At 46.4% G+C, this 23,535-nt stretch overlaps 1 protein-coding gene across 3 annotated transcripts in view; it reads right to left on the bottom strand.

The window, feature by feature from the left end:
- Positions 1-21,996, bottom strand: part of wwtr1 (WW domain containing transcription regulator 1) — a 112,513-nt gene extending 90,517 nt beyond the window's left edge. For 2 of the 3 annotated variants that reach the window (XR_008724546.1, XM_055645712.1), the window contains exon 1: positions 21,332-21,996. Coding sequence is in view for 2 of the 3 variants with exons in the window: in XM_055645712.1 (XP_055501687.1) it covers positions 21,332-21,741 (410 nt within the window). In the remaining variant the exon portion in view is untranslated. The remainder of the gene's footprint in view (positions 1-21,331) is intronic. The other variant, XM_055645713.1, reaches the window with a different exon arrangement.
- Between the last annotated feature and the right edge of the window lie 1,539 nt (positions 21,997-23,535).

Below are 23,535 nucleotides of genomic sequence, written 5' to 3' on the forward strand. Positions count from 1 at the left end.
ACATTTTATTCATTAGAATCCTTCCCATTGCACATGACCTCAGCTGATGGTTACGGAATAGAATCCCTTTCCCCAAACTCCACCCAAGTATAGTAGAAAATCACGGGTTGTCATAAATGTCATTTGATGCAGAGTCTGAGAGGCTTGTTGACCTAAAAACTTCTCATAAAGAGCTGTGTAAAATAAATCTTAGCAGCTCAAAAACACGCATCTTGAAAAAATAACTTTTTTGTTTCAACGGCAGGGTCATCAGAAACATCAGCCAAAAATTACGTCAATGGTCTTCTGGAAAGAAAATGTCAATAGCTTCCAGATGTGGCAATCTTGTGCCTTGCTCTAGTGCAATAGAGGCACAGCAGCAGATAAGGTAAATACAAGTAGAAGATTAGAGGTAACGGGAGCCAAGGAGGCTTCTGTGCCAAAATATAGACACACTTCCCTCAACTCTCACAGGTCCAGCCATCCAGAGGGACCTCCATTTCTGTAACTACATCCATCCTGAGAAGTCCAAAGCTCAACAGATGTATCTAAACCCTCTAAAAATAACACCAAGTGCTGGAGTAACTCAGCGGGTCAGGCTGCATCTCTGGAAGACGTGGATAGGTGACGTTTCGGGTTGGGACCCTTCCTCAGACTGATTGTAGTAGAGGGGGAGAAAGACAGGTGGGGGGGGGGGGGGGGGGGAAGATTTGATAGGAATCTGAAGGGTAACTTTTTCACAAAAAGGGTGGGTGGGTGTATGGAATGAGCTGTCAGAGGAGGTAGTTGAGGCCGGTACTATCGCAATGTTTAAGAAACATTTAGACAGGTACATGGATTGGACAGGTGTAGCGGGTAGGTGGGACTAGTGTAGATGGGACATGTTGGTTGGCGTGGGCGTTGGACCAACGGCCCCATTTCCACGCTGTACGACTCTGTGAATCTCAAGCCTGGCTCATAATAGGTGGATACAAGTGAGGGGGGTAGGGGGTTGGCAGATGGGCTGGAGATGAAAAGGAGAGAAAAAGCGTTAGATAAGGAGGGGGGTGAATGTGAACCCAGAGGAAGGGATTGAGGTGGAAGGGGATGGGGGGGGGGGGGGGGGGGGGGGGGGTGTTGAGGAGAAACCACCTATGTATCCTTCTGCACCCTACCCTACCCCGCCCCGCTGATAGTCAATGTGGATGAGTGAATGGGTCTAAACAGAGGAAGAACTTAAAAGGAAAAGATCTCCAGGCCAATGACCGGGCAGATTGTTGTTTAAAGGAATGCAGATTCAAGAGCATTTCCTAATAAGTCAGCAAAATCAGTTTGTAGATTTGTCCTGGTTGGTAAAGGAAGCAAGAAGAGACAGTGCGGGTCCCGAAGAAGGGTCATGACCTGAAACGTCGCCTGTCTGCATTCTCCAGAGATGCTGACTGACACACTGAGTTACTCACAAGAAACTGCAGATGTTGGTTTACCAAAAAAAGAAACAAAGTGCTGGAGTAATTCAACAGGTCAGGCACCATCAATGCTGCCAAATACAATCAAAGTATCATCTGAAAATTCAGGAATGCCGAATGGAGATGACGTATATCAACGAGCTGTAGTCAAATGACTCCACACTCTAACTTACTTCTCCCAAATGTGTTATTTTTTGACATTTTCCTTTTCTTTCTCAGTGTACAATTTCATAATAGATCACTAAACATTCTCAAGTACACTGGTGCTGACTTTGAACACAATGTACTCACTATGAATGTTCTTGCTGATATATATAAGGCTGAACTCAATAAACACCAACATTAAAATGACCTCGGTGTTATAAGGAAAACAGAAAGTGCTTTGGTGTTTCAAGGTCAGGACTCATCTTCAATCTTGACCTGAAACAACACCTGTCCATTTCCCACCACAGATGCTGCCTATGATACGATAGATTATTATTTATTTATCCCAGGAGGGAAATGCTCCGATGCTCTCAATCAACTAACAGCACATTATGAGGAGAACCGCCTCCCTGCAAACACATCACAGACACAGGTGTGAGCCTTCCACTTGTGAAACCGAGATGCCAAGAGACAACTTCAAGTGAGCTGATCTAGAACAACATTGGAGCACTGTCAGCGTCCAGTTTACCTTGCTGTAAGAAAGAACTGCAGATGCTGGTATAAATCGAAGGCAGACTCAAAATGCTGGAGTAACTCAGCGGGTGAGGCGGCATCTCTGAAGTGAAAGAATGGGCAATGTTTCGGGTCGAGACCCTTCTTCAGACTGATGTGAAGGGTTACGTTGGCGTAACCCTTGACCGATATCTTAACGATATTTAGAAGACAAAGGTGAAGGTGAGGGCACGCAACAATGTTGTTAGTAAGCTCACCAACACAAGATGGGGTGCTAGGCCACAGACCTTACTTTCCACTGCCTCAGTATGGGATAGATCCACCCAGCCCTCAATGCTTCCTGCAGACTTGTCACAGGTTGTCTGAAGCCAACAAGAACTGATAGCCTCTACCTCATGGCAGGCATAGCCCCGCCAGACACCAGTAGAGCAGGAGCCAGCCTGAATCAGGTTTGGGAATTGCTCTGCCCAGGACAAGAAGGCTCTGCAGAGAGTAGTGCATTCGGCCGAACGCACTATGGGAAATTCACTCGCCCCCCCTGCAGGAACTATACATCAGGAGGTGCAACTCCAGGGCCAATAAAATCATGGGAGACCCCTTCCACCCCTGCAACGGACTGTTCCAGCTGCTACGGTCAGGCAAACGCCTCCGTTGCCATGTTGTGAGAACGGAGAGGTTGAGAAGGAATTTCTTCCCAGAGGCCATTAGGACTGTAAACTCCTATCTCACCAGGAACTAACTTTTACTGTATCGCTCTACTGCTTTTTTTTTAATTGCTGTTTTTTTTTCCTTTTTCCTTCTGCCCACAATAATTAATATGTAAAAGAATATGTGGTTCTGTTCCATTCTGTTTGTAGTTTGTTTGTTTGTTTGTTTGTTTGTTTGTCTTTTTGCACAAAGTCCGTGAGCATTGCCACTTTTCATTTCACTGCACATCTCGTATGTGTATGTGACAAATAAACTTGACTTGACTTGAAGGAGCACCAGCGGCAGATAACAGATGAACCACATCCAATGTTGGGCCAGACACCATTTCCGAGCCGCCTCAAGTCGAGCAAAAGTTTTCTTAACTGTCTGACTCCTCTTGAGGCTGGCATTACAACAAGTGAAGCACGAGTCTCCATAAGGGGTGATAGAATATCCACTCCACCTCACGAAACTACCATGGGACTAACGGCAAGTGAGCAACTCCCACCTGGTGCAGACACAAGTTGGGCCAGATGGAAATGCCTCAATCGATTGAGAACTGGTGTTGGCAGAGCCAAGGTGTCTCTAAACAAGTGTGGATATGACTCCAACGATGTCAGCTTGCGAATGTGGCATTGAACCACAAACAATGCAACTCCTGCTGAAATGCCCTCAACTGGAAAACCAATGCACAGCAGCCGATCTCGCTGTCTACAATGAAGATGCCGAGAAGCGTGTTCAACTCTGGCTGAACAATATCTAATCTTGTGATGTGGACGATAAGAAGAAGGAGGGAAATTGGTCTGCCAACAGCCCTAAAACGCAACAAGATACATGATTCCAGCATCTTGCCTGACCCGCTGAGTTGCTCCAGCACTTTGTGTTTTGCTCAAGCAATCCTTCCAGCCTGCCCTTACCAATCATCTCACCCACTGGAACAATGGAGAGAAAATATTACCCGACACCCCCTCCCCCCCCTCCCCTAATCCCATCCCCACCCCAATCAAAGCAAAACCAGGCTTCATCTACACTCAAAATAATGAACCATTAATTTTGTTCCCACCTCATTTCTGGCGGGAGTGGGAATTCCCAATAAATGAACACAAAGATTCCCTTTGCCTGGCAAGGTGTGGCCACCACCCATGCTGGTTCCAGGACGCACAATCATTGGCAGGTGTGTACAATAAAACACTTCAAGTCTGAAGAAAAACTAGAAGTGAATGGAAGTACAGAGGAAGCAACCAGTGGGACTGTGGAGCCGTGGGTATTTGGGGCTCAGTCAAACAGGTTTCATTTATTATTGTCTGCAAAACATTCACAATTAGTTGGACTGGTGCCAAGTTGCATTCAGGCCTGTCTCTGCACGTCTCTTTACATTCTCTCTTTCTCTTTCGCCCCCCCCCCCCCCCCCCCTCTCTCTCTCCCTCAAAGACACAAACAAACAAATACACACAGTAACACACAAATATATGCACAAATACACACTCAAACGCCCATACAAAGATACGAACAAAGACACATGAACTGAAACACCCAAAGACACACGCCCTACTCACACATGCGCACACACACACACATGCACAAACACACACACACACACAAACACACACGCACAAACACACACACACACATGCACACACACACACACACACACACACACACACACACACACACTTACACACAAACACACACACACACAATCACACACACACACACACACACACACACACACACACACACACACACACACACACACACAAGCACACACACACACACACACACTTACACACACATAACAGACAAGCACACATACACACACATGCACCGAAACATACCCACACACATACACGCACATAAACACATGGATACATACAAGCACACATACACACACATGCAGACACACACACATGCAGACACACACACATGCAGACGCACACACATGCGGATACACTCTGTGTGTAAGACCATAAGGACAGGACCAAGATTAAGTCATTGTGCCTCTGATGCCAAATCCACCTCTCTATAAAATCATGGCTGATCAGAACCTGACCGTGACTCCACATGTTCCTCATAAGCCTTGACTTGCCTATATTCCAAAATGCTGCCTATGATTCTCTTTCACTTTAAAATTCCACAAGGCTCCAGTGCTGTAATTTGACTTCCCCCGTTACATGACATCAGTGGTGCTCTAGGCTTGCCAATCCTCCAGCCGTCTGCAGGAATTAAACATTTCCTGGAATTAGGAGACAGTGTGGCCCCTTGGGAACTGGCATGGGCCGGAGACCTCAATAATCATCTAAAATAAATCTGTAAAGGGGGGAAATCATGTGTGCGCTCACGGGCTCCATTAGAGTAATTAAATCTAGGCCTCAGAAGCTGAAGAATTTAAATTCTGAATTGAAGAAGGGTCCCGTCCCAAAACATCATCTGTCTATTCCCTCCCCACCACGGATGCTGCCTGACCCGCTGAGTTTAGACTTTCGAGATACAGCACGGAAACAGGCCCTTCGGACCACCGAGCCCACACCAACCAGCACTATCCTACACACTGATGCTCATTTTACAATTTACTGAAGCCAATTAACCTACAAACCTGTACATCTTTGGAGTGTGAGATTAAACCGGAGCACCCAGAGAAAACCCACCCGGTCACAGTGAGAACGTATAAACTCCACAGCAGCACAACATAGTCAGGATCATACCCGGGTCTCTGGTGCTGTAAAGCAACAACTGTACCGCTGTTTTTGGGTTTTTGGGCAAGTGGATCTGTTTTTCACACAGATGGTGGTACACATATAGAGCGAGCTGCCAGAAGAAGTACTTGAGACAGGTACAAATACAACATTAAAAAGAGACAGATAGGAAAGGGTTAGAGGAATATCATCCAAATATGCAGGCAAATGGGACTAGCTAAGATAGTACTGCAGTCAGCATGGATAAATTGGGCGGAAGTGCCTATTGTTAAGCTGTCTAACTCTTTGACCTAATACTCAATGGTTGTGTGTTCCATTTATGGCAATATCTGCAGGATTGTATAACCAACACTTTACAGGATCCCACGGGTTCTTATTTGTGGGTGGGGTTAAGGTGACCGCCCACGCATTTTCCACCTTCACTCGAAGGGCAGGTGTATAATAACGAGAATAAGGACATTAGACCTTATATAACTTTCCCCAATGTCTTAAAATCATTTCATAAAACAGGGTACAGTCCCAAATCTCCAACCTATCTCATTGTGGGCATTGGACATTCTCTCTGGAACTGTTACAGTAAAATGCTGGGCAGTATGTTCTGTGCTCTATCTTTCACTTTGCGCTATCTTTTATACTTGGGTTTGTCTTGATTATATATTATCTGATTTGATTGGATAGCACTCAGCCAAATGTTTTTCACTATACCTTCATACACGTGACAGTAACAGTAAATAATAAATCGAAACCTAAATCATTTCACATCCAATGATGTAGCTATGTCACAGATTAATTACAGATCGACCACTGATTTTCCGGCACCCTTGGTTCCAGAGACTTTTTGGATTTCTCTGTTTTGCCAGTGTACAGGGGTCACAGCCTCCGAGAGGAGTCCAACGGTACCAGCATGGTCCGACTAGGCTGCCGCGGGCCAGAGATACCGGCCCACAAAGTCAGCCAAGGGAATGTATCTGCCGGCTCAGGCCAGGCTGGAGTTCCAGAGCCTGAATTCAGGCTCTGGAACTTCATGCCCCTGCCAGGGGGCAAATTCGACCCGTGAGGTTGAAATCGGCTGCCTCACGCTGCCTAGGCCCCAGATTTTGTGGGGGGGGCTTCCGATGGGGAAATTTCAAGTGCGCTCTGGTAATTTTGTCCGGATTAGAGGAGATGTTTTCACCTCTGGCAGGGGCATGGCAACTGTTGACCCAGTGAAACGGTTATGCCTTTGGTTCTTCTGCCCGACCCTCTGGTTCTTGCCACCAGCAACACTCTCGCCTCATCGACTCAGTCTTGGTCCTTCATGCTCTTGTGCAGGTTTAACACATCACCTTCTTTGCTCTCAGGAAGAAGCTCAGCTTCACCAAACTATCCATTCTAGTAAACCTATGCTGCAACCAAAGGACATCCCACCCATGCCCAAACTAGAGGTCAACAAAGGTTCTACATACCTTGCTTTTGCACTCAACTTATACAATCATAGATTCTTAAGTTCCAGGAGCAGAATTAGGCCATTTGGCCCATCAAGTCTACTCTATCATTTAATCATGGCGGATCTATCTATCCAGGATCCTGTCTGCCCAACCGCCAGCCACATAAACGATTTTGCACAAAGAGCTCCAGTTTTTTTTAAATGAAGGGTCCTAAACCCAAACACCTCCCATCCTTTTTCTCCAGAGATGCTGTCTGGCCACTGAGTTTCTCCAGCATTTTGCCATCTATCTCCAATTTATTTTCTTGTTCGGCACTCATTCAGGAATGGGACCCTTTATCTCACAACGTTGCCCACCATTCTACCGGAAAAATGCCTGGCTGCACTCCTCGGCATTAATGTTTAACTGCTCCACACATGGGCTGGCTTGGTACTGTAGGGGTTGTTTGCACTCCCTGGCCCTCATCAAACACAAGAACTCGAGTGCTTTAAATCAAAAACTGGTGACACATGATTGAAACCAAAATAGCTGTGACCTTTCCATGCTGCTGCAAGCCAACAGCCCGACAATACTGTCATAATTGTGAGAAGCGTGAAGGGTGATCAGCCCAACATTTCTGCAGACCAGCGCACCATCGCGCTCTCTCTACAAGGTCCCTTGCTTCTACAGGAGTTCTTTTCCACAGAATTGTAAAATAATTACAACACGGAAATGGGGCGTTTGGTTTGTTTCTGTAACTATGCCCCACAAAAGCTCCCTGCCCTGGGTAAATGGATGTCAAGCCTGTAGACTCACCCCTCAATGTTGTCATCTGGCAAGAACACTGTGGGACACAGGTAGAGTTGCTGTCTTACAGCGCCAGAGTCCCAGGTTCAATCCTGAACGTACGGAGTTTGTACGTTCTTCCTGTGACCGTGTGGGTTTTCGCTGGGTACTTCGGTTTCCTCCCACATTCCATGGATGTGGGGGTTTGTAGGCTAATCGGCTTGTGTAAATTGTCCCTAGTGTGTGGGATAGAACTAATGTATGGGCGATCGTTGGTCAGAGCGGATTCGGCGTCCCATAGAGTGATGGGAATGCACTGCCACGGATTGGGGAATTGCTCTTGTAGCTGAAATTCATGCAAAATCCGACGCACAGTCTAGCGTAGGTTGTAAAAACTCTTTGCAGGACAATGGGTTTCACCCACAGCTCTTCACTCCAGCCCATGGCCAATTGTGAAAACTATTCCTGTCTGGTCCCTGGTATAAACCCCCTACAGTAAAACCATCCCATGCCATGGGTGTGAATACTCTGTGTGGGAGAGTTGGTCTCACGTGCAGAAAACCTCAATCACGGATCAAGTTACAAAAGACGAAGCATAGGGTGGCATGGTGGCTCAGCGGTAGAGTTGCTGGCTTACAAGGCCAGTGGGCCGGGTTCAATACTGACTATGATTGCTGCCCATACGGAGTTTGTACGTTCTTTCTGGAACTGTTGGGGTTTTCTCTGGATGAGCCCATTTCCCCCCACACTCCAAAGATGTACTGGTTGGTAGGTTAATTGGCTTTGGTAAAATTGTGAATTGTCCCGAGTGTGTGTAGGAAAGTGTTAGTGTGCAAGGATCGCTGTTCATCGCAGACTCAGTTACCGCGCTGTATCTCTAAACTAAACTAATCAAAGCATTGCAGATTTGCCTTTGAAAGTTGAATGACTGATAAAAAAAAAACTGCCTCTATCATTATTCAGAAACAAAGAACTGCAGATGCTGGTTTATAAGCAAAAATGGACACAAAGTGCTGGAGTACCTCAGCGGGTCAGGCAGCATCTCTGAAGAAAATGGATGGGTGACGTTTCGGGTCAGGAGAAGAAATCATGAGAGGAATAGATCGGGTATACGCACAGAGTTTCTTGCTCAGAGTAAAGAAATCGAGAACCAGAGGACATACTGTAGTTTTAAGGTGAGGGGGGGAAGATTTAATAGGAATCTGGGGGGCAACTTTCTCACTCAGAGGATGGTGGTTGTATGGAATGAGTTGCCAGAGAGATAGTTGAGGCAGGTATGATAGACACATTTAAAGGACGCTTGGACAGATCCATTTATAGGAAAGGTTCAGAGGCACGTTGGCCAAATGCAGGCAATGGGAGTAGCGTAGACGGACATCTTAGTCGGCATGGGCGTAGGACCATGTTCTGTACAGTACGAGTCTGTGACTCTAAACTGTTTTCACTTTGGGCTTCATGTGATCAAGGAAATTTAATGCACACTGGTGTACAGTGTATGACAATAAATTATTAATAAACTAAACCAAGAGTGACAATATTAACAATTCCAACACATGTACACACTTTCCAAGCCGGTTTGGGAACAACAAGTCAATTAAAACAATCACATCTACTGGTACCACCCTAGCCTTCTTTACAGACATGTTCCAACATGCTCTGGGCTGGACCCGGTTGGCAAGCTGAACTGAAACCTCTCTATAAATATAAACACATTTATAATACGGGCTCACAATGTAACAATGCCCTCATCATTTTGGGTCCAACTCTCCAGTTCCTCTTCAAGCAAAACTGAACACGATAAATATGGACAGATTAACGGGTGACCAGTTGGTCACTGATATGGATGGCCATGCATGTATGGATCAGCACCAACACCAAAAACCAGCAGCTAACTAACGTTCATGGCTGAAGATAATATAATAAAGATCCCTCGTCGCACACCTGTCAGCATCTACCTTTAGTTTTGTTTAGTTTAATTTAGTGATACAGCGTGGAAACAGGCCCTTTGACCAACCGACCAGCGTTCCCCGTACACTAGCACTATCCTACACACTAAGGACAATTTACTATTTTTACTGAAGCCAATTAAACTGCAAACCTGTAAGGATTTGGAGTGTGGGAGGAAACCAGAGCACCTGGAGAAAGCCCACGTGGTCACAGGGTGAACGTACAAACTCTGTACCCGTAGACAGGATCAAACCCGGTTCTCTGGCGATGTAACTCTACCACTTCACCACCGTGCCTCCTGTCCATTGCCCTGTCTTATTCAGAGTAAATAATGTTCATGTGAAATGCCTCCAATATAACGAGGGAAGCAAATGATGGAGATGGTGGTGGACAAAGTGGGTGCAACAGGATCAGAAGCTCAGCTTGAGGTTAAATGAGGGGACAAAGTTGTGGGCAGTGAGGCTCAGCCCGAGGACAAATGAGGGAGGTGATTGGAATAAGTACGAGGATACAAATTCTGTGGAGGGAAGTCGAAGGCAAAGACTCAAGGGCCTGTCCCACCAGCATGCGATTGCACGCGTCTAGCGCGAATAAACTTGGTCTCTTGAGGCGTACGGCCGTGCGGGGCTAGTCCCACTTCGAACCGCGGAGGCGTAGGGAGTTGTGCGGGGCTGGGCCCGACATCGCGCAGGGCTCCGAAAATCCTGTACTGTCCGAAAATTCCGCACGCCAACGGCCTGTAGGCGCATTGAGGGCGTACGCAGCGTCTTGACGGCGTACGCCAAGCGCGTGGCGTTGTGCGATGACGTCACCGCCCGGCGTGCCGTTGCGTGATGACATCACTGCCCGAAGCCATGCGACGTCCAAATTCAGTCGGCCCGCCTCCTGCCCAGCTGATTGGTGAGTATGACTTAAATTTCGTCACGCGCGAACTTTGCGCGTACTTACCGCGAACTCCGCTTCCGTTTGGTCGCACTAGACGCATGCAATCGCATGCTGGTGGGACGGGCCCTTCGGGTTCTAGTGTTTCACTGGAGAAAATACTGATAGATTATTACTAATCAAAGCATAAACCTAGCAGGTAAATGTAGAAGAAGTATGGGTGTCAGGGGTTATGGGGAGAAGGCAGGAGAATGGGTTTGAGGGGGAGAGATAGATCAGCCGTGATTGAATGGCAGAGTAGACTTGATGGGCTGAGTGGTCTAATTCTGGTCCTAATTCTGCTCATGTTCATAAGCATACCCGAGGGTCCCGGCTTGATGCATCGTCCAGTAGAAACAAAGAACTGGTTAATACACAAGACGTACCCTGAAGGGACTGGTTCAATAGTCGAGTTAGGGGAAAGAGGCACAATTTGGGAGAAATTAGATGTTTAAGAACATTGATGACAAAAGAATGCTTGCAATCGGGAGGTGGTGGGTCTAATGGACAAGATGAGAGGGGCTTTTGAATAACTGGAGAAAGATGAAAGATCAAGGTTAGAAAGGATGAGAGCCAAGATCAGACATGGTTTAGTGGACATGCTCAATAGACAATAGACAGTAGGTGCAGGAGTAGGCCATTTGGCCCTTCGCGCCAGCACCGCCATTCAATGTGATCATGGCTGATCATCCCCAATCAGTACCCCGTTCCTGTCTTGTCCCCATATCCCCTGACTCTGCTATCTTTAAGAGCCCTATCTAGCTCTCTCTTGAAAGTATCCAGAGAACCGGCCTCCACTGTCCTCTGAGGCAGAGAATTCCAGACTATTTTTCTCTGTGAGAAAAAGTATTTCCTCATCTCCGTTCTAAATGGCTTACCCCTTATTCTTAAACTGTGGACCCTGGTTATGGACTCCCCCAACATCGGGAACATGTTTCCTGCCTCTAGCGTGTCCAAACCCTTAACAATCTTATATGTTTCAATAAGTTCCCTCTCATCCTTCTAACCTCAAGAATGACAGAGACAGCTGGTTAACAGCAAGATGCAACTAAATCTATGAGTCCCTTGCCCCAGTTGGCTCGAGGAATTTTAATGCCACTATGTTAAATAAAATAGTCCATAATTAAGAAAAACATCCTGTCGTTATCCACAAAAAACAAGTGCCCATGTTAGACTTCTCTCCCATGAAAACCAGAACAAATCTGTGCAGTGTCATGTGGGCGACTACAGTGGTTCATTCATTAGCTCAGTGGGTTCAAAGCTCTGCTGACTCATTCCGTACTCCAGTGTGGCTACAGTACATTCATGTCACACTGAGACGAGTCATCGAATCAGACGCCATGAGAATATTATCATTTTTCATGGAGAGTCAAATGTCCGGTTCAAATCCAGCGAGATCTTTCATGAATTGGACAACAAGAAGATAGACACAAAGTTTTGGAGTAACTTCTTCGGAGAAGGGTTCCCGACCCTAAACGTCACCTGTTCCATTTTCTCCAGACATGCTGCCTGACCCGCTGAGTTACTCCAGCACTTTGTGTCTATCTTCAGTATAAACCAGCATCTGCAGTTCCTTCCTACACACGAGTTTTGGGTTAGGGTCACCCGGCCATTTGTTCCTTTGTCGAGCACGTGTGCACGTGAGCTTACATGCGCATACACATACATCTCTGCACAAGCACACAGGCTCGCACATACATTTCAGGTGAGGCAGAGGTTCAGTTGCACCTCCTCCAACCACATCTACTGTATCCGCTGGTCCAGATGTCAACTTCTGTGCATCGGCGAGACCAAGCGCAGGCTCGGCGATCGTTTTGCTGAACACCTCCATTCAGTCCACCTTAACCTACCTGATCTCCCGGTTGCTCAGCACTTTCACTCCCCCAACCATTCCCAATTACCTTTCTGGCCTGGGTCTCCTCCATTGTCAGAGTGAGGCCCAGCTCAAATTGGAGGAACAGCCCCTCATATTTTGCTTGGGTAGTTTACACCCCAGCGGTTTGAACATTGACTTCTCTAACTTCAAATAGCCCTTGCTTTCCCTCTCTCTCCATCCTCTCCCCCTCCCCAGTTCTCCCACCAGTCTAACTGTCTCTGACTGCACTCTATCTCTGTCCCGCCCACTCCCCTGACATCAGTCTGAAGAAGGGTCTCGACCCAAAACGTCACCCATTTCTTCTCTCCGGAGATGCTGCCTGACCCATTGAGTTACTCCAGCATTTTGTGTCTACCATGCACATACACACATGTACACTTGCACACACACGTGCACACTCATATGTGCACACACACACACACACATATGCATGCCTGCACAAGCACATACACACATCGCACATACGCACACACACACATCTATAAGCATGAATACATTCATGCTCATGCATACATACACGCATGCATATATGCATATGAGCACACATGCGCGCACACACCATTTCCTATATATACCAAGATAAAATAACATTTGCTTGCAAAATTTGTTTGATTCAAATGAAGTGTTCTAAAAAAACACACACCAGTTATTTGGCTAGTAGGCTTTCATGCAGCCTTTTGGTCTCATGCATCTCCTATGTGTTCCCACAGGGTAAGGTATCATTAGAAATCTAAGCACAATCATCATTTTGAAACTACCAGCATCCAATAAAGTTGGATACCAAATGATGTATGCATCCTCCTGCCACTGATTTGTCAGTGGCCTGGTCGGTACACAGGGAACTCAGTGAGAACATTTGGAGCCATTTTGATGCACTTACTGGTTTGATGTCACCAACTAGTAGGTGCCAGCGCAAGACTGAAGCCTATCTGTTGTGCCTGTGGTGGTTTCCTTTTGAGATCAGTAGTGTCATTGTGTGGGGGGGGGGGGGGGGGGGGGGGGGGGGGGGGTGGGTGGGGTCATCTGCTGCTGGTCTTAAATCCATTAGCAGCAACCAAGCAGAGCAAAAACCAGTCATCACTATGTGAAAATAAAAGCACTGACTACAATTCCACCTCTGTTTTGATTTTAAAACCAATTACAGGATTTGGGCATTGCGGGCAAGGTTAGGAAGTTAGTCCACATTTAAGGTGTTCAGCTCTGTCTCCACAGACACTGTCTGCCCACTGAGTTATTCCACATTTTGTTTCAGATTTCCAGCACCAGTAATATAGGCAACACAGTGGCATAGCCGGTAGAGGTGCTGCCTCACGACACCGGAGACCCAGGTTCAATCCTGACATCGGATGCTGTCTGTGTGGAGTTTGCACGTACTCCCCGTGACTGCATTTGTTTTCTCCGGGTGCTCCAGATTCCTCGTACATCCCAAGGATGTGTGGGTTTGTAGGTTAATTGGCTTCTTAAAAATTATAAATGGTCACTAGTGTATAGGATAGTGCTAGTGTACGGGGCTTGGTCGGCGCAGACTCGGTGGGCCGAAAGACCTGTTTCCATGTTGAATTGGTCTCTGTAAATTGCCCCTAGTGTGTAGCAAGAGGGTGCAAAAGTGAGATAACATAGAGCCAGTGTGAAGCGGTGATTGATGGTCGGTGTGGAGTCGGTGAGCTGAATGTTTCCATGTTGTATCTTTCAATCAATTCAATCAATCAATATACTGATGATCTTTGAACTGGGAGACACTGTATGCACTGGGAGCCATTTCAGGCAACAGATGAGACTCAACTACGGGTTAGAAAATGGTCCATCAGCCCATCGAATCTGTTCGCCAAAAGATGCATTAACTCCAATTTGTTCTCGTGATATTCCATCTACTCTCCCCCACCCACAACCAAGATGCAATTAATAATGGCCAAATGATCCTACCCAGACAGGAGCACAGTCCCAAGGAGAACGTGCAAACTCCATCAGGATTGCACCCAGTTCGCAGGGGCTATGAGGTAGCAGCTCTACCCTCTGCGTCGCTGCATCAACTTCATCATTGTCGTTTTGCAGTGAAATAGACCAGGCCATGTCTGAAGAGTAGCTTTCCTTCCCTGAAGAGTGTTGATGAAACAAATGGGTTGCTATGGTGATCCATACCCCTTACTGACCTTTCCGTCCTGGGCCTCCTCCACTGTCAGAGTGAGGCCACATGCAAATTGGAGGAACAGCATCTCATACTTCACTTGGGCAGCTTACAACCCAGCAGTATGAACATTGATTTCTCTAATTTCAAGTAACTCCTGCATTCACTTCCCTCCCCCCTCCGCCCCCCCCACCCTAGTTGTCCTACCAGTTCCACTGTTTGCATCATTGTATTCCTCTTGTTATCACATCTTCCGCAGCCCACAATGGACTCCACCCTTCCTGAGCTCATCTGTTGCCGGCCCTGATTTGTTGTGATCTTTTCTCGCCTCCCGTTTATTCCCCACCCCCCACTTTCATTCTGAAGAAGTGTTTGATTTCTGCGATATAGAGACCACAGTGTGAACACTGAATGGGATGCACACAGTACCAGAGGCCGGGCAGTATGTGTGGAAGGAAATGGGTTGTAAACATTTTGTGTCATAGAGTCATCTAACACGGAAATAGGCCCTTTGACTGAATTCGCTGAAACATTTCTTGGCAAGAACAATCTTCACTCTGCCTTGAATCTTTTACCAGGGGATGATATATATTATATCTGAAACAGCAAATAACCTTTGTACCAAATAATTTGGTCAGAGGTAAGTCAATCTGCCTTCCACCTAGTGACGTGTGAAGACTGGTTTCAGTCCTTTCCAACAATGGTTTCAGTCCTTTGACATCAGTCTTCAACATCTTTGACAGGTTGAAAGGGATGAAGTGTATTTTTGGAACACTTTATAAGGCTTCAAAATACTTCATGGCAAATAACGTGCTTTAAAACAGTAGTTACTGCTGTAAGGGCAACAGACAGTTTTCACTTAGTGGCGCAGTGGCAGCGTTGCTACCTAACAGTGCCAAAGACCCTGGTTTGGTCCTGACTGCGGGTGCTGTACCTTAATTGGTATATGTGACAATAAACTGACCTTGAAACCTTGTCTGTACACAGTTTGTACGTTCTCCCTGTGGCTGCTTTGGTTTTCTTCAGATGCTCCGGTTTCCTCCCACACTTCAAAGACGTATGGGTTTATAGGTTAATTAGCTTAGGTAAAATTGGAAATCGTCCCAAGTGTGTAGGATAGTGCTAATGTACAGTGTGATCACTGGTTGGCGAGACTCGGTGGGCCGAAGGGCCTGTTTCCGCGCTATATCTCTAAAGTCAGTGAGCTTCCACAAGCAGCAGAGCAATAATGATCTGAGAATCTGTCGTTAGGTGTCTTTCAAAGGATAGCTACGTACCTTTACCATGTATTCCCTTTACCATGTACCTGTGCACCATGGATGGCTCGATTATAATCATGAATGGTCTTCCCGCTTACTGGATAGCACGCAACAAAGACCTTGATACACATGACATATAACATAATCCACATTCCTCCATTCCCTGCATGTCCATGTGTTTATCCAAAAGTCTCTTAAATGCTTAAATGCCACTATCGTATCGGCCTCAACCACCACCCCCGGCAGCGCACGCCAGGCACTCACCACCCTCTGTGTAAAAAAGTTGTCCTGCACATCTCCTCTAAACTTTGCTCCTCTCACCTTAAGATTTTTTTTCAGCTTCAAATGATGGTCAAAGAAAATAATTGACTCTTCCTCACTGCGAACTATTTTGTTTTCTAAATGTTTGAATAACTGCAGTGGGGGAGGGTGCATAAATTCTGGACCCTTACACTATGACAGTCTCCCTGGGAAACCGCATTTTGTCTGAGAGTGGATTGGGACATATGCCATAGCAAGCCAGCAAAATGACAAACCCTAATGATAGGAGTATGATATGACATCAGACTTTTGAAACCATCAGAGTTATTTTCTTGGCAGATTTCGTGCTTTTTTTTCTGTTTGTGGTTGAGTCACAACTTTCTGTGTCCAAGCTCGAGATTACCAAGTTAAGGCATGGTCGTTTCTCCAAAACTCTTTCCATTTGCTACATAAGTATACACCAGGAAACAAGCGAGCTGTTGTTTTCGTTAAACCAGAACTTTAATTATTATGCTGAGCAATTTTGCTCATGGTCCAAACCTCACAGGGTGGGAAATAAACAAAAAACAAAATACAATTAGGAATTGCTGTAGAATCGTGGATGTGGTAATTTTATTCCTGTTGCTGGAGCAACAATAACGGGTGGTTCAGAGGCAACCTCAAAATAAAACATAAAAGCTTAAGAACAAATATGCAAGTTTAAGGAATTATTTAGTGGCAATTTTGTGAGCCCATTCGTGCTGCGAGTGAGTTGGATTCGCACGCATTTCATCTCTTCCCCTCTTTCCAACCCCCATCCCATGCCATGACCTATTACCTACCACGCCTTGTCCTACCTCTCCCCTTTTCAAGCTTTCTTCATGCTACAATCACTGAAGAAGTGTTTCGACCCAAAACATCACCTATGCATGCTCACCAAGGTTGCTGCCTGACCCACTGAGTTACTCCAGCACTTTGTGTCCGTTTTACCTACGTTCCTTCCTCTGGCTTCACTTTCTGTGCCTCTTCGATTCTTATCTCCTCATCCCACACTTTTGGACTTTTCATCTCTTGCCTTTGTCCAACCATCTACCGATCAACCCCCGCCCCTCACCTGCATCCACCTAACACAACCCAGACTTTGTCCCACCCACCCCCACCTCTCTTCCGGCTTCCTCCCCTCCCACCCCTCCCCACCATAATCAGTCTGGAGAAGGATCTCCAACATGATCCCATCACCAGTCATACCTACCCATCCCCACCCCTTTCAGCCTTCTGCAGAGACTGTTCCCTCCGCTACTCCTTGGTTCACTCATCCCTACCCACCCAAATCCTTTTATCTCACACCTTTTTTTTCTATCTCCAGCCATTTCCAGCCATCTTCCTATCAAATAATCCTCCTCTCCTATATCAACTTATATCTGCCACCCCTTGTCCTGCCATTCCCCTCTTACAGCTTTCTTTCCTCTCCTCTATAATCGGTCTAAGGAAGGGTCCCAGCCCCAAACGTCACCTATCCATGCTCTCCAGAGATGTTGCCTGACCCGCTGAGCTACTCCAGCACTTTGTGTCTTTCTTGATCTTTCCCTCCATGTTGTAGATGGAAAAAGTTTTGTACAACATCGCATTGATGGATTTTCGCAAAGTATTATGGTTGAATAACAACATTCCCATTAATAGTCCAGCAGCTTGTAAATCTGGCATCCATTCACATGATTTCTCAGAAGTAACAAATCTGTCAACAATCAACAGCTGGCACTTGTCAAAATAATAACTAAACACATCTTATTCTGTGTTAGGTGTCATTGTAATTAGATTTTTGGGTTAGCAGTCCAAAAATCTGATTTGATGATTGAAACCAATATATAGGTCCACCATTGATTTTCAGCACCTTTGCTTCCAGACCCCTCCAGTATTATCCATTTTGCCAGACTAACAGGCCTCAGGGAAGCCGAGATTACAGCCAACAAAGTCAGCCTTGGAAGACAGCATGGAAACGGGCCCTTCGCCCAGCGATTCCGCACTGCCAAGCGAGCCCCGTACACTAGTATAGTGCACTATGGACAGCACCCATAGTCAGGTTCAAACCCAGGTCTCTGGCGCTGTGAGCCGCCGCGCTACCCTCAACCACGTTCCCATTGGGTCATCAGTGAGTGCTGATTGAGATACCAATGTCATAAACACATAAGCAAGCCATTGAGCTCACCACATCTACATCAACCAGCATTCACGTACTTAAACTATCAAACTTTATTCCCTTCACTTTCCCATTCACCTTTGCATTCGGGACAATTTACAATAGTGAAATAACCTACCAACATGCTTGTCATAGTCATAGTGTCATACAGCGTGGAAACAGACCCTTCGGCCCAACTTGTCCATGCTGGCCAAAATGCCCCATCTACATTAGTCCCATCTGTCTGCGTTTGTCCCTCATCCCTCAAATCCAATCCAATCCATGTACCTGTCTAAATGTTTCTTAAACATTGCAATATTACCTGATAGTACCTGTCTTGGGGATATGGGGGAGAGAGACTAATTTCTTCGCAGGGAGAACATGCAAACTCCACATAGATGGCTATGGAGGTCAGGATTGAACCCAGATCCATGGAGCAGTGAGGCAGTGGCTTCCCCATATCATTGCTACTTTTGAGATTGCTCCCAATGCATTTGGAACCTCAGTGATGGGAATGGAGTTAGCGTGAGATCTAGTGCAATGTGGCCTGAGATTGGAGTTTATACACACACTGGTGTACACAATGCATAGTTGTTGTTCTCACACCAGATTTAACTGCAGAAGATCGGTCATAGCACTGCCCTGCTCAAAATGCCAAGAGTCAATAGAATAGAATAGAATGCAATTTATTGTCATTCAAACCTAGGTTTGAACAAAATATAATTTCTACAGTTTTTTACATTACAAAACAATCCAAGACCCACACTTAACACAGTTTACATAAACATCCACCACAGTGAGTCTCCAACATCTCCTCACTGTGATGGAAGGCAAAGTCTTTATCTCTTCCCTTTGTTCCTTGTAACGACAACGGAACAATGAAATTCTTATTTACAGCAGCACAACAATATGGACTTAGATAACATCTAATAAATGAAAATTCAATTGGTTAATAATCTTGATAGTGCAATAAACCCCCTAAGTCCTTAGTTCAACCAAATTTAGAAACAAGGAACGGCAGATACTGGTTTACCAAGGAAAGACACAAAATGCTGGAGTAGCTCAGCAGGTCAGGCAGCATCCCTGGAGAACATAGATAGGTGATGTTTCAGGTTGGAACTGAAGAAGGATCCAAACCTGAAATGTCACCTATCCAGGTTCCCCAGAGATGCTGCCTGACCTGTTGAGTTACTCCGGCATTTTGTGTCTTTCCGAGTCCAAAGTTTATAGGTTAGTATTGTGTAGTGTTCAAGAGCCTTATGAAGCTATTCTTGAACCTAGTGGTCATGCTTTTTAAACTACTGAGTTTGACACTATTTAAAATGGAAACTAGAGGTTTGCAGGTCTATAGCAATGTCAGGTACCTTTGTGGCGTTTAAAAAACCTTTAGACAGGTACATGGATAAGATAGGTTGAGAGGGATATGGACCAAATGCAGGCAGGTGGGACTATTGTAGATGGGCCATGTTGGTCGGTGTGAGCAAGTTAAATGATTGAATGAATACTTTATTATCACATGCGACAAGTCACCGTGAAATTCTTTGCTTGCATACCCAGGGTAGGCAAATGTCGTCACATACGGGCACTGACAGTTGTGCAGAAGGGCCTGTTTCCACACTGTATGACTCCAGGACACTAGACCCTGAGCATGAAAAGAGTATTTGTTTTTTGTAATTTTTAAAAATCAGAATAAATTTTATTTTTGAAGTTAAAAAAAAACTTCTCGATGGTGGGAGTGAAATGAGAGTGTGGCCAGGGGTGGTGTCACATCTATAGCCTTGACAAGCACACAATGTTATTCACAGGGACACATTCGGCGATGGACATCAAGTGCTGCTGGAAAGTCATTAACTCGCTCTTTGGTCTGCCCGAAACTTGTTGACCTCCCAGCAGAGCGAGATGTCCATCAGGGAATGCCGCTGACTGGCTACACTGGCTACCACTCCAGACTACAGGAAGACCTGCTGAGGGACGCACTGAAGCTTGGTGCAGCCAACGCCAAGGCTCTGTGGGGGAGGACCACAGTCTGAGGTCCTTCCGCTGCTGGACATTGGGGGGCAAGGTGACCTAAAACGTCACCTCGTCCTTTTCTCCAAAGATTCTGCCTGACCCGCTGAATTACTCCAGCATTTTATAGTCAGTCACACAGTGTGGAAACAGGCCCTCCAGCCCAACTTGCTGACACCGGCCAACATGTCCCATCTACACTAGTCCCACCTGCCTGTGTTTGACCCCTATCCCTCTAAACCTGTCCTATCCTTGTACCTTTCTAAACGTTTCTTAATTATCGGCGATAGTCCCAGCTACCTTTTTTTAAATTTTAAAAATAGACTTTATTCAAGTGATAAATATATATACTACAGGAACCTCCTCTGGCAGCTCGTTCCATACACCCACCCACCCTTTGTGTGAAAAAGTTGCCCAGATTCCTATTAAATCTTTTCCCCTTCACGTTACACCTATGTCCTCTGGTTCTCGATTCCTCTACTCTGGGCAAGAGCTTATGCGCGTTTGATATTTTGTATCTATCTTCTTGTTTTGTATATATTTGTTAATCTGAATTGAGTTTATTTTTTAAAAGCACAGTAAATACTCTTCAACAGATTGGACATTTGACTGTACAGAACTCGGCGTCAATCACAGCCACCCCGCCCCTTCGCTGTGCCCGACCTATCCGACTCGACAAACCGTGATTCAAGTACGCCGTGATTTGCCAAAAACTTTGCTACAGTTCCCTGCCAAGCGGCCACTGGACTGTGCAACAATTCCCACACAGGTTATCTCTTCCTGAAGATCACAATATCCTCTCGCAGACTGACAAAACAACTCATTAATGTCACCAAAAAACTCAATCCTTTAAAAAAAAACATAATTTAAAGAGTCAGATTCACTTTCTCCCTCCTCTAATCCCTGCATCTAATCTCTTGTCAAAACCTTGTTGGTGTCTACTGAGGTCGCTCCGGATAAACAAACACTGAGGTCGGGAGCGGGGGGTTAAAATGCAGGGGAAATGTCTACACCAACTGTTAATAATCTGACACTTTATTTGCAATAATAACCTGCAAGGTCCCAGGGGTTGAGATTTCAACAATGCACGATCAGTTGGGTACAAAAGTACGAGGTTTGATACTCACTTTAGGAAGTATCTCTGGCCCGATGGGGTCTTGGCCATCTCCCAGCCCGGGGGCAAGGGGACATCATCGATGTTATCGAACGATTGCTGCCGGAGATGTCCGTATTGCTGCGGGTTAGGGTTAGCGCTGACTGGCAGCGAGGCAGGAGAGGAGTGGGAGCGGATGTGTTGAACTTGCAGTTGAGGCAAGTTATTGCTGGAGTCCGTACTCGACTGCCTGGAGTGGGATCCCGAATCGGGCTGCTTGAAGAACGACTCGGGGAGCTTTCTCATTCTCATGGGCACCTGGTGTGGGACGGTGCCCGGTTTCGGATTCATCACAGCGTTGAATAAAGCTTCCAGGTCGGTCTCCGAGTCCCCCAGCACCCGGACGATCGTCTGACCCGGTGGCGGGATAGGATTCGGATCCATGGCAGGCTTGTACGCGAATTGAAAGGGCACAGAAATAAAATAATAATAAATACTAAACTTTTGAAAAAGTTTCGAAAAGTTTTCGAAAACTTTTAACAGTTAAAACTTTTTTGTTCTTGTTGCTTAAACAAAGACTTTCCCCCCTCCCATCCCCTGCCCTCCGCTCTTCAAAAGTGCGGATGTAAAGCAATCAACGTTTTCATGATCGACCGTCTCCGAATTCCTGCCAAGTAAAAAAAAAAGTTGGGACTCAATTTCCAAGGAGCGCTCACTCGATCAGCGCCGCCTCTCGCAGCCCGGACTCCCTCCTCTAAATATTCATGAGCTGCCAGTCCCTCCCGGGTTACTTGACCTGAGCGAAGCAGAAGGGCGAAACTCCCCTGGAGAAACCAGGCTTTGTCAACCCCTCTCACCCACTCACTCACTCACTCACTCACTCACTCACTCACTCACTCACTCACAAACATTGAGAGTGTAAATAACACTTAAAAGCCAACTCCGGCAACAGAAAAACTTTATTCTCCTCCCCCCCATTCTCTTCCAACTTGTATTTCTTTCGTCCCGACCGCTGGGAGGGGTTTTGTTTTAGTTACAGCCCACCGTGGGAGAGAGGGAGAGAGAAAGAGTGAGAGAAGGAGGCAGGGGGAAAGGGAGAGAGAGAGAGAGAGGGGCAGAGAGGAGGGGGAGAGAGAAGTAGGGAGGGAGATGGGGACAGGGAGGGAGACACGAAGGGTGAGAAAGAGTCAGGGGGAGAGAGAGAAAGTTCTGCTCTTTCTGGTGTGCAAAAAACAAGTTTTGCGAAACTATAATTAAAAGAAAACAGACCAAAAAAGCGAAGGGTGGGGGGTGGGGGGGGAGATTCCCAGACGCACCGAAGGAATGTGATATCCCGGCTGGGAATGGCAGCAACACACGTTCATTCTCGCTGAAGGGTCGGTGTTTCTCTCTCTCCCCCCCCCCCCCCCCCCCCCCCCCCCACCCCCCCCCCCCCCCCCCCCCCCCCCCCCCCCCCCCCCCCCCCCCCCCCCCCCCCCTTTTTTTTTTTTTTTTTGAGTTGTGTGACCTTAGGAACAGCGAACGGACACGAAATCACTCTGCCTTTCTGTTATTGCCATATATGGAATCAGAGGAATTTTAATCCCCGCCTCCTTCCCCCACTCTATTTTTTTCTGTCACTCTATCTGCTTGCCTTGGCTTTCGCTCTCCTCCCCACTGTTACTTCGCCTCTCTCTCCTTCCCCTTGTTCCTCTGTTTGTGTTTTTCCTTCCCTTCCCCTCTTTAGCCTGCCATGAAAGTCATACAGAACTCAAACAAGGCCAAGCTAATCCCCTCTACCTGCCTTTAGCCCACATCCCTCTAAACTTTTTCTATCCATAACCCTGTCCAAATGTTGGCATGGTACTTGCCCCTACAGCTTCCTCTGGCTTCATATACCCAACACCCTCTGCTGGAAGAAATGACCCCACGGGTATATTTTTTAAATCTATCCCCTCTCACCTTAATCACCTTTCTTGATTAGTACGGGTGCCAGGGGTTACGGGGAGAAGGCAGGAGAATGGGGTTGAGAGGAAACGATAGATCACCCTTGATTGGACGGTGGCATAGACTTGATGGGCCGAATGTCCTAATTCTGCTCCTACAACTTATGGACTTAAACTTATGCCATCTGCACCGTGGTCTAGGAGGAACTTGACGGACCAGGCAGCATCTGTGAAGGGAAATGATAGGTGACATTTTGGGTCGAGTCCCCTCTTCAGGCACTTTGCCATTCCCTCCACAAATGCTGCCTGACCC

The sequence above is a fragment of the Leucoraja erinacea genome, chromosome 14 (genome assembly GCF_028641065.1).
Source record: "Leucoraja erinacea ecotype New England chromosome 14, Leri_hhj_1, whole genome shotgun sequence".
In the NCBI taxonomy this organism is placed as follows: domain Eukaryota; kingdom Metazoa; phylum Chordata; class Chondrichthyes; order Rajiformes; family Rajidae; genus Leucoraja; species Leucoraja erinaceus.